Source organism: Aotus nancymaae, unplaced genomic scaffold (genome assembly GCF_030222135.1).
Source record: "Aotus nancymaae isolate 86718 unplaced genomic scaffold, 86718_ANA_hifiasm-v0.15.2.pri h1tg000064l_0, whole genome shotgun sequence".
Lineage (NCBI taxonomy): Eukaryota > Metazoa > Chordata > Mammalia > Primates > Aotidae > Aotus > Aotus nancymaae.
Genome location: NW_026988478.1, coordinates 13,673,620 through 13,687,929, shown reverse-complemented (window position 1 = coordinate 13,687,929; position 14,310 = coordinate 13,673,620). Strand labels below are relative to the sequence as shown.

General features: G+C 35.2%; 1 protein-coding gene across 9 annotated transcripts in view; it reads right to left on the bottom strand.

Annotated features, from left to right (window-relative positions):
* CSNK1G3 (casein kinase 1 gamma 3) overlaps positions 1-14,310 on the bottom strand; it is a 102,852-nt gene that overhangs the window by 65,667 nt on the left and 22,875 nt on the right. For all 9 annotated transcript variants that reach the window (XM_012448245.2, XM_012448303.2, XM_012448280.2 and 6 more), the window contains exon 2: positions 7,007-7,432. In XM_012448245.2, coding sequence (XP_012303668.1) covers positions 7,007-7,184 — 178 coding nt within the window. In that variant the 5' untranslated portion in view covers positions 7,185-7,432. The remainder of the gene's footprint in view (positions 1-7,006; positions 7,433-14,310) is intronic.

The following is a 14,310-nucleotide window of genomic DNA, read 5'->3' as shown; positions in this document are numbered from 1 at the left end:
TTCAGAACATAAGAATTAAGATCATGGCCAGGCACAGTGGCGCATGCCTGTAATCCTAGCTACTCAGGAGGCTGACGCAGGACAATCCCTTGAACCCGGGAGGCAGAGGTTGCAGTGAGCTGAGATCGTGCCACTGCACTCCAGTCTGGGCAACAAGAGAGAGATTCCATCTCCAAAATATATATATATATTAAGATCATAAGATTTTATACAGATTTGATTACATTAAATATTTAATATCACCAGAGATTTAATATCGCTAACTTGTAAAGAATTCAAATGAATTACAGTAATCTTTAGCATTGGCAAATCAAAAATAATCTAGAAAATCTAGGTCAGCATCTGTAGTCAAAGTAAATTACTAAGGAGAATTGTGGAAGCACTAAGTATATGAAGATAATTTGATTAATGTGTAAGTATATTAAAAAGAATTTTTAAAAGTACAACATGATTTCTGAATTTCCAGGATTTTTTCAAATAGCATGTATTACTTTTATAGTGAAGAAAATAGAATGATAATAGTTTTTTGTTTTTTTTTTAACAGTAAGAGTAAATGGCCCTAATCACACTGGCTACTGAACACAGAAGAAGCAATCATCAACTCTGACACGTGATTTTCTAGCATCATAGCCCAAACCTCCTTGCATATAGCAGCTGATGAATGGTAGTAAAACTTCTAGGCAAAATTCCAGCTTTTTATACAAATATTGTAATACTTTTCTGAATTTTGTCCTTATTGTACAAAATTGAGTGAAAATAAAAGGAAAAAAGAAATATTCATATTAACACTAAGTAATATAGGTGTCATAAACTCAACACAGTTGGCAAAAAGGATGGAATTCAATAGAAGTTCCAAAAGTGGTCAACTTTAAGCTCTATTCATATATGTACTGAACCTATATACATATTTTTTTAAATGACAGAATATTTCATATTTTTAGTCAATTATTTCAACATTTAGATGTACCTCCATATACATTTTCAAAAATGCATTTTATATGAAAAGTTACGTTTCTGCTAGTAACCTTACAGTGAATAATTGAACGATATTCACGATGAAGAACTTAATCTCAAAGAACTATCTAATTAACAAAGAGACAATTCTGGTTTTGAGTTCCAAGACAGAATTTGTATTTCCCAAACATATTATTATCCTTTCATAACTATTTTGTATATGTTGTCTATTCACAAGTCCACAGGGAAAAAACTTCACAGGACAAGAAGTTAGGTTAAATACAGATCTCAAAGAATCAAAATATACCAAATGCCTCTAAAAGTACCATTTTTATTGGCTTTTATATGTTCCAATGTCTACCTTTTAAGTCACAGCAGAAAGCACTAAATCCTAAAAGGATTATCTTTTTTTCAAATACTAGACATTTTGCTGAAAGTCACCATTATAAACATGAACAAAGATTAAACAATAACACGAGTGCATTTTTGTCACCTAGCATAGCCACAGCCTCACAGTTGACTTTTAGTCAGTATTTGTTATACACATAAACAAACAAATGATGCACAAAATACGTGTTTATGTATGGTGTGAGTGAAAGGGAGAGAATGTGCACATAGGGAGAATCCCATTAAAAGAAAAATCTAAGTAAACTGGTACCAGTTAAGTGATGTTTTAATCTAATTTTAAGACATTTCCAGTAAAGCACTGTGCCCTATATATTAAACTTGAAAATATAGTTTTACCAATTTTGTGGCTTTGAGGTAGCAATGATCAGAAACTATGTTCTTCAAAATCCATATATATATATATATGTTTACAGCAGGAACAACTATTTACCCACCAATAGCCATTCTCCCCCTGTAGAATGCCCAAGCTGGAAAATGGATGCCCAGCTAAGGCATTTCCTGCCTCTCTTCAGCTTAGTGTGGCCATGTGACTAAGTTCGGAATGTCAGTGAACATTAGGTATGTTCCTCCTCACTTTCAGGAAGGAATGTATATGCTCCTGTCCCTTTTTTTTCTTTCTTCTTGCCGGCTGGGAGATGGAAACATCTAAAGCAATCACCTTGTGCACAGAGACTGAAGTCACATATTAAGGACGCAGAGGTACCTTGACACTTTGGGTTTCTCCCTCTGGTCTGTGTCACGTAAAATAAAAATAAGCCATTTGCTTGAAACCACTATATATTGGATTTATTTGTTACCATTTTACAGTCTATTCCTTAGTTATTACATTTTTCAGATAAGTTTTATAATAGCTTCAGTTAGAAACAGTAGAAAAATTAATAAACATGAAAATAATGAACCCATCCAAACCTACATATTTATTTGATACACATACCGTAAGGCCTGCAAAATTTTCAACAAAGCAATTATCAAATATGAACAATAAAATAAAGTGTCATTAGCTTTGTAGGAATAAGAAACAAAAAAACAAAAATAAGATGTTACGGAAGCTCCTGTGGTATACTTAATTATGTCAAAAGTTACAATATCTTATATTTCAGGTATGGTTATTCATAAAGCAATATGTAACATTCTCTTCTGTGCTTTTATTTTTTTGCAAAAAACTCTCAGTCTGTCACCAGGCTGGAGTGTGCAGTGGCACAATCTCGACTCACTGCAACCTCTGCCACCCGGGTTCAAGGCATTCCCCTGCCTCAACCTCCCAAGTAGTTGAGATTACAGGTGTGAGTCACCACACCCGGCTAATTTTTTATATTTTAGTAGAGATGGGGTTTCACCATGTTGGCCAGGATGGTCTTGATCTCCTGACCTCATGATCCGCCTGCCTTGGCCTCCCAAAGTGCTGGGATTACAGGAGTGAGTCGCCGCGCCCAGCCTGTGCCCTTTTATATTATAGTCAGATGTGGCCACAGACTGCAAAGGAAAGTCTCTACGAAAATAAAGGTTATTATACTTACAAATTCTGGACAGGAAGTCACACTGCATGCCACACACGGTCACAGGGGAAGCACTAGGTTTTGGTTAGGTGTCAGAAAACAAGAGCAAGCAGAGTAGGCCAAGCATTTACTGGAGTTTCCAAGGGAAAGGCAAGGCCAGGCAGGGTAAATGGTTAAGGATTACTTAGTTCGAATAATACCAGTGACCCTTGGGCTATAATAATGGGTCTCTAGCTGCCAGGTACCTGGCCCTGGAGGGATGATTAAGGTAAAAGAATACTGCCTCCTGGGTGTATGGGCCAGAGAGAAAAGGGCTGTGGATTGGTTAGTGTGCATATCAAAGGCATGCTCCCAACTGAGTTTTTTGCTAACTCTAAAAATGAGATAACCCCTGGAGGGGCAATCTCATCCCAGCCAGAAAAATTTTTTAAGATGTCAAAACATCAGAATATACAGAAAAATAAAAACACATATATAATACAATCAACCCTGTATTTTAGCTAACTATGTTTGGTCTTATTGAGTGACTATCAAAAACATTCCTAGGAGTTTGACTGCCCAAACTAGAAACACATCTACCAATAAAGAATGCAAACCTTACTACCAACACATAAAATAAAACTACAAAAAAAGATGGTTCTCAACTACGATGGTTCAATTTGAGATATTTCAACTTTATATAATGATGCAAAAACAATACGCATTCAATAGTAGCCATACTTTGAAATTTGATCTTTTCCTGGATAAGATCAAAATAAGCAATAAGAATTATGATACTAGCTCTCAATGCTGGGCAGGTGCAGTGAGGTGACACTCTCAGTCACCCACACAATCATGAAGCTAAACAATCAATATTCTACAGCGTACTGCATTACCAGCATTTTCTGGTTATTGTGCTTTGAGTTTTCCAATGTCATTATGTCTATAAAATGCCCACTTTCAACTTAAGATATTTCAACTTAAGATGGTTTTATTAGGATGTAACCCTATCTTAAGTTGAAGAACATTTGCACATCAATTCACCTTCCTTATTTCTTCCTATTTTTTTTAGGAACAGGATCTCACTACATTGTCCAGGCTAGACTCAACCTCCTAGAATCAAGTGATCCTCCAACCTCAGGCACTCCAGTAGCTGGAACTACAAGCATGCCCCCTCCACACCTGATTGTTTTTTTTGTTTTTTTTTTTTTTTTTTTAGAGATAGAGTCTGACTCTCTTGCCCAGGCTGGAGTGCAGTGGCATGATCTCAGCTCACCACAACCTCCACCTTCCAGGTTCAAGTGATTCTCCTGCCTTAGCCTCCTGAGTAGCTGGGATTACAGGCGCATGCCACCATATCCAGCTAATTTTTGTATTTTTAGTAGAGACAGGGTTTCACCATGTTGATAAGGCTGGTCTCAGCCTCCCAAACTGCTGGGATTAGAGCCACCGCACCTGGCCCTGTTCGATTTAAAATAAAAACAGAATCCAGATAAAAATGATAAATACATGTATTTAAATGCAGTTTAAAAGTAAATAAACATAATTTAAAATTATTATTTTAAATGCTTACCAATTTTTTTAAATCTCATGGTCTTTTATTTTTGAGACAGTGTCTTACTCTGTCACCTAGGCTAGAGTGCAGTGGCACAATCATAGCTCACTGCAACCTTAAACTCCTCAGCTCAAGTGAACCTTCTGCCTCAGGCTCCTGAATAGCTAGGACTATAGGCATACACCATCACACCTGGCTAATTTTTTTTAATTTTCTGTAGAGACAGGCTCTCACTATGTTATGGAGGCTGGTCTTGAACTCCTGGCCTCAAGCCACCCTCCTGCCTCGGTCTCCCAAAGTGCTGGAATGATAGATTACAGCCACCATGCCAAGCACCACAGGTCTGAAGTTTTAAATGGCCTGCAATGTCTGGAACAGTCTTCTACTCCAAAAAAGAACTGTCTAGCCCAAAATACCAATTGCACCTTTACTGAAAATCACTTACCTATGACATGTGTCACTTATAATCTTTCTTACCCAATATTAACCACATAAAATTTCAGTACCAGAAATCAAATGTTCAAGATGTACCTATTAACGAGATTTTAAAGAAAGTACTTTAAGAATATAAACGAGCTTTTAAGGTTAGTGTTTTTCCAGGTATAGAAAGAATAATGCTCACAATAACATTTTCTTAACAAAGAAACCATCTGGGGCTTTTTGAAAAGCAGTAAAATACCCTTTTAGTAGTCTATGAAAAAGGAAGAATAAAATGATTAGTCTGTATCTACATATTATATGTATCTTGTAAGTATACATAAAACACAGACACAGACAATACATTCAAATAAATTTACATAAATATATGCAGATGTATATATACACCAAAGACCCATAGATAGATTAGATAGGTAGGATAGACAGATTGATATACTAAGAAGCCATCATATTCCTATTCCTGCTTATTCACACGCTGCAAAAGAAAGGGGTGTTTAACTGCTGTTTTAGTATGGTACATATAGTTTCTCATACTGTCCTTGTTAAAATGGTCAACTAGCTTTGTGTGAATACACACACACACACACACACCCCTATATACACATGCCACATGTGTGTATATGGGTGTATGTGTGTATTCACAGAAATACATATGTACCTGTGTATGTGTATAGTTATTTTGAAATAAACTACATGAAGCAGATTTTGAATAAAAATGGCCAAGGTATATGCAAGTATAGTGTCGATCTTTTCACAATATTATCTAAATTTGATCATCACAATAACCTAGGAAGTGGAAATAATCCCAATATAAAGAGAAATTTGAGGCCCTGAGTGGTTAAATGATTTATCTGCTCCATAAGGCACTATTTTTATATTCTTCCAGTGTATTATCAATGCCTAATCATGCCTGGTACATGATAAATATGTAATAGGTATTGGATGTTGCTGAGAATTATACACAGTAACAGATTCTATAAACAAGTAAATAATGTTTTCTCTAACTCCAAAGTCTGAAACAATTTAGGGATTTCAAAGTATCTAATTCAATATCCTTCAAATAATAAAACAAAACATTGCCCCTTATTTGAATCCCTACTGAATATGAAAGAGTCTGCCAGCAACATATAACAACTATATATACATTATATCATTGCCTTTTATTGGCTTGCTTCATTCAAATATTTAATGTATATCAACTACACAAAACTAATAAGATGAAGTAGTAACTACAGATTAGGGTACTTCACAAGATGAAAAGGAGTAGTAGTTGAGTAGATAAACATAAAATTGGATTTATTTCTAGCAGCAGGATTGAAACTAAGAGAAACTGTAAAGTCAAATTTTCTTTTTACATCTAAAGTTCGCTCTTGGTGGTCCACTGACCAAAGCCCTCATGGTACCTGAATACTGACTTCTATACAACCATTATAATCACACCACACTCCTTCCTGGTTTTCTGCAATGGAAAAGCTACATCACTACTGTATTAGGAGTTAAAAGACCTAGATTTTGATCCTGAGCTTGCCATTAAATTGTTGTGAACATCTGACAATTAAATTTCCCTCACTGAGTTCCAATCGCCTTGAATATAGAATTAGGAAGCTTAATTAGACCAGCATTTCCAAAATTCGCCTAATTATAATAACCTGAATCAATACTGAGCCCCTTGTTAAGAATATAGACTCCTGAGCCCCATCCCAGACATACTTGAAACAGAAGAAAGGGTAGAAAGAAAAAATTAAATTACAATGATGTAAATTCATTTATTATATGCAGTTTCAGTATATTAACTTGACTTTAAGCCATACCATGCCCCAAAAGTGATCAATTACTAAACATTTTTGAATCTGAAAAAGTAGTCTAAATATCATTCCTAAAGAAAACTGCAAAGGCTTTACTGGAAGCTATTTCAGCCTACTGGGCCTTTTTAATTGTTTGTTTTCTCATAATCTGGATGATTAATCTCTGGATGGTTCAAGTAGACATTCCTATACTAGAGAATTTCTTACACATGAAAATACAAGCACAAAAGAAATTCCCAATATCTGTATTCTTTAAAATTACCACAACCATTAAACAACTAAACAACTGTATACTAAATCATTTTCATTAATAAGTATCTTCTCATTTTTAAAGTGCTTCTAACATAATGAAATAAACAAAATAGTCTTACCTAATCGTAATTCTCCAAAATTGCCACATCCAATTTTTTTTCCAACTCTAAAGTTAGGTCCAACCATTAAAACTCCAGACGATGAAGACCCAGTTCCTCGAGTGTTGTGCCCCGATCGACCACTAGGTCGTGCCATTCTATCATCTGATTTGTCCTTGTCTTTCTTTTTATTTTCCATATCAAGTTTGCGGTACTCCACTTTGAATTCTTTAATCAAGACAAGCACACTGAAATAGGGTATTGTGAAAATAGGTACATCACTAGGTAACTGTACCAGATGGGTAATGTTAACATTCAAATTGCAGTAGGTAGTCAATTAACTGGAGCATGTTCATCCCATTCGTAAAATTTTTCTCAGTTGTCTTTTCAGCAAAACATGTCTTCAAAATTATCTTTCCAATGATGTGAGCTGATATTGATAGAGAGCTAGAATATCAAGAAAAGGAAATTAGTCAACTAAGAATTTTAAAATATATGTTTGGGAAATTAGATAACAAAACAAAAGTTTAGGCAAGAATTACTGCTATCTGTTGATGCCCATTGAAATCAAACCACAGTACACACTTTTAAGTTAATCATTATCCTTTATTTATATACTTTAGTACCAAAGATAGGACAAAAATAAAACAAGGACATCACATATTCAATTACTTCTTAAAAATTACAAAAAGGGACAAAATTATATTGTTTCATAAATCAATATACATTCACTAATATAAACCTTTCAGCTTAAAATTACCTCAGTTAGACAAACAGCATTCAAAATATTTTTCAAAGCTTTTGGAAGAGTCTTCCCCATTCATATTCTCTGGGAATTACCTCAGTTCCATGGTAATTCTGCACCCTTACATGATTTCCCTACTTTTCTATGGTAATTCTGCACCCTTATGCAATTTCCCTATTTCTGTTTGAACGAGTGGGCTCTTGTTCTTTGCTATTAAAGAAATTATAATTTCAAAATATAGTCACTAATGAAGAAACAAGGATTGATATCAAATACTTATTCCTATTACAGAAATTTTCTAATTATATAAAGCAACCACAACAAGGTTTGTAACAAACAGTATTTTCTGATTAATTTTTAGCAACTCCCCAAATATGCAATTACTGTTACAAGTAGTGACTAACTGGGGCCGGTAGTGTGGGCAGTAAGGGAATTTACCAAGACAGTTAGTAAAGAAAGGCAGACTTATTAGAAAAAGTAGGAAAACACTTTGCAGGAAAACAATGGGCAGATCAGCAAGAGAGGAGCTGACTGAAAAGAGACAAAGGCTTGGTGGGGATTATATAGGATCGTTCTTGTGCTGGAGAGGGCTATGTGCAGTACTGATAATGTCAAGGTTGCAGTGAGCTAACCTGTATTTTTCTATCAGCAGAGGGTCTGGTGATAAGTTGGGCACAGGAAGACTCTTGAGTTTTTTCTGCAGAAGGGCTATGTGTTCTGGACCATGAAGAAAGTCCAGGTTTTTATTTTTACACCCCCCTCCTGCTCCCTCAACTCCCACCAGCCTGACTCCTTTTCCCTAATTAGGATTCCACAATTACTCCTAATACTCAATCTATTTATGAAGTTTGTTTTATTTGCCATTCTCTTATTTGCAGATGCAACTATAAGCTTCCATTTACCCTGCTTCCAGCCATGACAGAGTAACTATACTGAACATCTCTTCCTGTTGTAAATAAGTAGAAAGCTGGACAAAATATATAAAGCATCTGTTTTTAGGCATCAAATAATAGGCAGTACAGACTGTGATCCTTGAGGAAGAACACAAAAGGTGAGTCTCACTTTCATCCAAGCTCTCTGGCTAGGAGCAATTTCCTAACCACAGCACAAGGAGGTCTCAGGCAACACAGAGTGATCATAGATCAGAATACGCACTGTTGAAGTGAATGGAATCTGTAGTATATAGAATCAAAAATGAAGTAGTTCTGTAGTGGGGTGGGTTAAGGTGGTAGTAGGGTAGAAGGCTAGGCTACATGGGTGCAAAGGAATAGTCTGAAAAACCTAGCAGAAAATAGCTACTACAGCGTTAAATGAAGAATAGAAATACTAGAAGCTTCACAGAACTGAAAAACTTTAAAGTTCCTATTCAGTCATAGAAGAACCTCACTAACATCCCAGGCATTCAGCTCGGATGCCACAAAAACTCTCAAAAGTAAGGACCATATCCAACAGTAAAGGCCTACTCTAAAGTGTCCCAACTAAAGTCTAAAACTAAACCTAGAGAGGATTCAGAGTAGCTCTGAACACATTAATTGCATTCTAGAACAAAACTTAAGTCTCAAAAAGACAAAAACCCAGACTCTCAACAATACTGCTAAAAATTACCAAACATGTAAAGCAGCATTAAATGTAACCCATGGCCAAGAAACAAAGCTGTCAAAGGAGACAGACCCCAAGATGAGCCTGATGTTTGAATTAGAAGACATGACTTAACACTAATAAATAGCTATGAGAGTCCTATTTAACTGAAGAAAAAGAAGAGGGCAGAAAAAAAAAATTGAAGAAATAATAGCTAAAAACTCCCCAAATTTGATAAAACAAAACAACAAAAACCTACAAATTGACTCAGCAATAATCACATAATAAACAAATTTTTTAAAAAACTAAATCTGAGCACATCACAGTCAAACTGCTAAAATACAAAAATTTAAACAATCTTGAAAGCAGAGAGAGAAAAAACTAAACTTGACATACAGGGGAACTAACTACTTATCAAAAGCAATGGAGGCCCAAAAGAAAAGGGAAAAGCAATGAAAGGGGGAATAAAAACTTTCAACTCAAAATTCTTTTTCCTCTTTTTTTCCCACAGGTGTTGATCAATTCAGAATTCTACATCCAGTAATGTTATTCTTTAAAACAAGGAGAAAGAAAGGCATTTTTAGATGAAGGGAAGCTGAGAATTGGTCACCAGCAGACCTGCACAACAAGAAATGCTTTTTAAATAGTCCTTTAAGCTGAAGTAAATCACATAATACCAGACAGAAATTTGAAACTTTAAGAAGAGATCTAGAGCGCTGAAACTAGGAAATGCATGGGTATTCATTTCCTTTAAAGATAAATTACTATTTAAAGTATAAACAATTTCTTACTGTCATATATAACACAGGTGGAAGTAAAATATATGACAACATAAATGGCAAGGAGGGGTAGTTGTAAATGGAATTACATTGTTTTAAGACTCCTTCTTGAAAATTATTAAGAAAGTAGATTTTAAGTGTTCTCACCACACACAAAAAGTGTAAGGTAATACATATGTTAATGTTAATCAGCTCTATTTAGCTATTCCACAATGTATACATATTTCAAAATGTGTTCTACACAATAAATAAATACACATAATTTTTATTCATTATATAAATTAATAAGAAAACGGGAAAAAGATTATATTTGTGAAGAATTATGTGGTTCTACATTAATTCTAGGTAGCCAATGATAAGTTAAAAATGCACATTTTAATACCTAGCTCAAACAATAAAAAATGAGTTACAATAGGAATAGCTAAAAAACCAGGACAAGAAATAAAATGGAAGATTAAACGTTACTTGGTTGTAACAACAGAGAAAGAACATAGAAGACAAAAGAAAACAAATAGCAACACAGTGGACTTTAAAACACACATAAAATGAAATAGACCAGATTTTCCCCCAAACAGACAAAACTGTCAGACTATATAAAAAAACAAGACTCAACTACAAACTGTTTACAAGAAACTATTTTAAATACAAAGACACAGCAGTGGCTCACTCCTGTAATCCCAGCCCTTTGGGTGGCTGAGGTAGGTGAATCGCTTGAGCTAAGGAGTTCAAGACCAGCCTGGGCAACATGGTGAGAGCTCATCTCTACTAAAAATACAAAAATAATAAGCCGGGAGTGGTGGCGCACACCTGTGGTCCCAGCTACTTGGGAGGCTGAGGTGGGAGAATCGCTTGAACCTGGGAGGTGGAGGTTGCAGGGAGCCAAAATTGTGCCACTGCACTCCAGCCTGGGTGGCAGAGTGAGACCCTGTCTCAAAATAAATAAATAAACAAATACAAATATACAGATAGATTGAAAGTTAATTAATAGAAAAAGATATACTGTGTAAACAGCACATATAAGAAGCTTGTGAGGCTATATTATCATACAAACTAGACATCAAAACAAAGGATTATCTCCAAATTTACAGGTTATAATAAATTATAACTTATTTATAATTTATATAATAAATTATTAAAATGTATCATTTTATGATAAAAATATGAATTCAATAGAAAGACATAAAAACAATAAATATGTATGAGCAAACTGAGACAAAAACAAAACTAAAAAGAAAAAAGGCAATCCTTATTAAAAATTTTTTAATCACATGCTTTCAGTAATCAATAAGGTATAAGAAAAAATATCAGTAGGTATATGGTAGAGCTAGATAATACCATCAACTACCTTGAACTAACTGATATTTATAAAATACTGCAAAATAAAATTCCCTTTCAATGCTCACCAAGAAAGATCATATACTGTGCTATAATTTAAATCTCAAGTAACTAAAATATTACAGAGTATATTTGGTCAAAATAGAATTAAATTAGAAATCGCTGGGCATGGTGACTCATGCCCATAATCTCAGCATTTTGGGAGGCCAAGGTGGCTACCCAGCTTGAGGTCAGGAGTTCAAGATCAGCCTGGCAAACATGGTTAAACCTTATCTCTATTAAAAATACAAAAATTAGCCAGACATGCTGGTGCATGCCTGTAGTCCCAGCTGCTAGGGAGGCTGAGGCAGGAGAATCGCTTGAACCTGGATGCAGAGCTTGCAGTAAGCAAAGATCACATCATTGCACTCCAGTCTGGGAGACAGAGCAAGACTATGTCTCAAAAAAATAAAAAATAAAAACAAATTAAATTAGAAATCAATAGCTATATAGCATCTAGAAGAGTCCCCAAATTTGAAAATTAAACACATATTAAATAATTCATGAGTTGAAAAAAAATCACAAGAGAAATTAGAAAAAAAATCTAATTTGCAATTCTAATGCTTAGCAGGAAACCAGAAGCTTTAAAGGCCTATATTAGAAAAGAAGTTTTTAATAGGTGATCTGGGCTTTCTCCTTAAAACAGCTAGAGAAAAGAACAAATCAGAAAAGAGTTGGGGAAGTACTTCAATAGTTATTACTAATAGTTATAAACTTATAGGAAAATATAGTCTTAATGAGCAAAAACAGGAATTCTCAGCTAATAAATTGATAAATACCAGAACAAAGAGAAAAAAGAGACCCTTGAATAAAAACTGTCATATGTGAAATGAACACCTTCACTAGATACATTCGGTGGCAAACTGGATAAAGCAGAAATGTCAATAATTTCCAAATAAATTATCCAGAGAAGAAAATCAATAAAACAGAAAATAGACCACAATAGAGAAAATAAAGACAAAAACTGATTTTTGATAAAGGTCAACAAACTTTGTAACCCCTAGCAAAAATGATCAAGAACAAAAGAGAATATACAAATTACCAAGAAGAAGAATGAAAGAAGGGATATCAAAATGATCCTATCAATACTAAAGGACAAAGGACTCTAACTTTAGGCCAATAAATTTAATACAGATGAAATGGACAAATTCCTTGAAAAATGTAACATAGGGATACAAGGTGAAACAAAATATCAAAAGTTCCACATCTATTTCTAAAATTTAATCTATTAAAAAATGTTCCCATAAAGATGATTTCACTGGTGAATTTTATCAAATGTTAGGAAAAAGTAATACTAATCTAAAGCTCTTTCAGGACATAGGAATAATCATTTTATTTTGTGAGATCAGCACAATCCTAATACAAAAGCCTGACAAAAACAATTTATAATCAAAAAGGGTTTAATACTAGAAGTGTAGGACTGACTTAACATTTTAAATCAATTCACCAAACTAACAGAAAAAAGAAAACCCACAGGGATAATCTTTTTTTCTTTTCCTGCTCTGTTGCCCAGGCTGGATTGCAGTGGCCCAATCACAGCTCATTGCAGCCTCGACTTCCTCAGGCTCTGGTAATATTCCCACCCCAGCCTCCAAGTAGCTGAGACCACAGGCACACACCACCACACTCAGCTAATTTTTTTGGTTTTTGTACAGACAAGGTTTTGCCATGTTGCTCAGGCTCGTCTCAAACCCCTAAGGTCAAGCAATATGCCCGCTTCAGCCTCTCAAAGTGCTGGCATTACAGCCCAATGGGATCATCTCAACAGACAAGAGATTACATTTGACAAAATTCAACCCATGACCAGGTGTGGTGGCTCATGCCTATAACTATAGCACTTTGGAAGGCCAAGGCTGGAAGATTGCTTGAGGCCAGGCCAACCTGAGAAACAAAGCAGAACCCTGTCTCTACAAACATGTATTTTTTAAAAATAATAATTTGAAATGGATCATAGACCTAAATACAAATACCAGAACCAAAAAGAGGAGTATCTTTGCTATCTTAAGGAAAGTAAAAATGTCTTAGAAGATGCTAAAATCACTAATCATTAAAAATCTTAATAAAGTCATCAAAATTAATCATTTCCCATCAAGCGATAGCTTTAAAAAAACAAATACAAATACTTCAGAATGGGCTAAATTATTTTATACGACTGTGTATAAATATGTTGCAACTGAACAGTAATAAAAACAACTCCTTTTTTTTTTAATTGTACTTTAGGTGCTGGGGTACATGTGTAGATCATGCAGGATTGTTGCATAGGTACATACATGGCAAGGTGGTTTGCTACCTCCATCCCCTGGTCACCTATATCTGGCATTTCTCCCCATGTTATCGCTCCCCAACCTCCCCACCCCCTGCTGTCTCTCCCCTAGCCCCCCACAACAGACCCCAGTGTGTGATGCTCCCTTCCCTGTGACCATGTGTTTTCATTGTTCAACACCTGCCTATGAGTGAGAACATGTGGTGTTTGATTTTCTGTTCTTGTGTCAGTTTGCTGAGAATGATGGTTTCCAGATTCATCCATGTCCCTACAAAGGACACGAATTGGGATACATGTGCAGAATGTGCAGGTTTGTTACACAGGTATACACGTGCCATGGTGGTTTGCTGCACCCATCAACCCGTCATCTACATTAGGTATTTCCCCTAATGCTATCCCTCTCTTGGCCTCCCATCCCCCTGACAGGCCCCAATATATGATGTTCCCCTCCTTGTGACCATGTGTCCTCACTGAACAACTCCATTTTTTAAAATACAGAAAAGATTTAAACAGACTCTTTTCACAAAGAATATATACAAATTGCCACAAAATATCATTACTTGTCATGCAAATATAAATTAAAGCC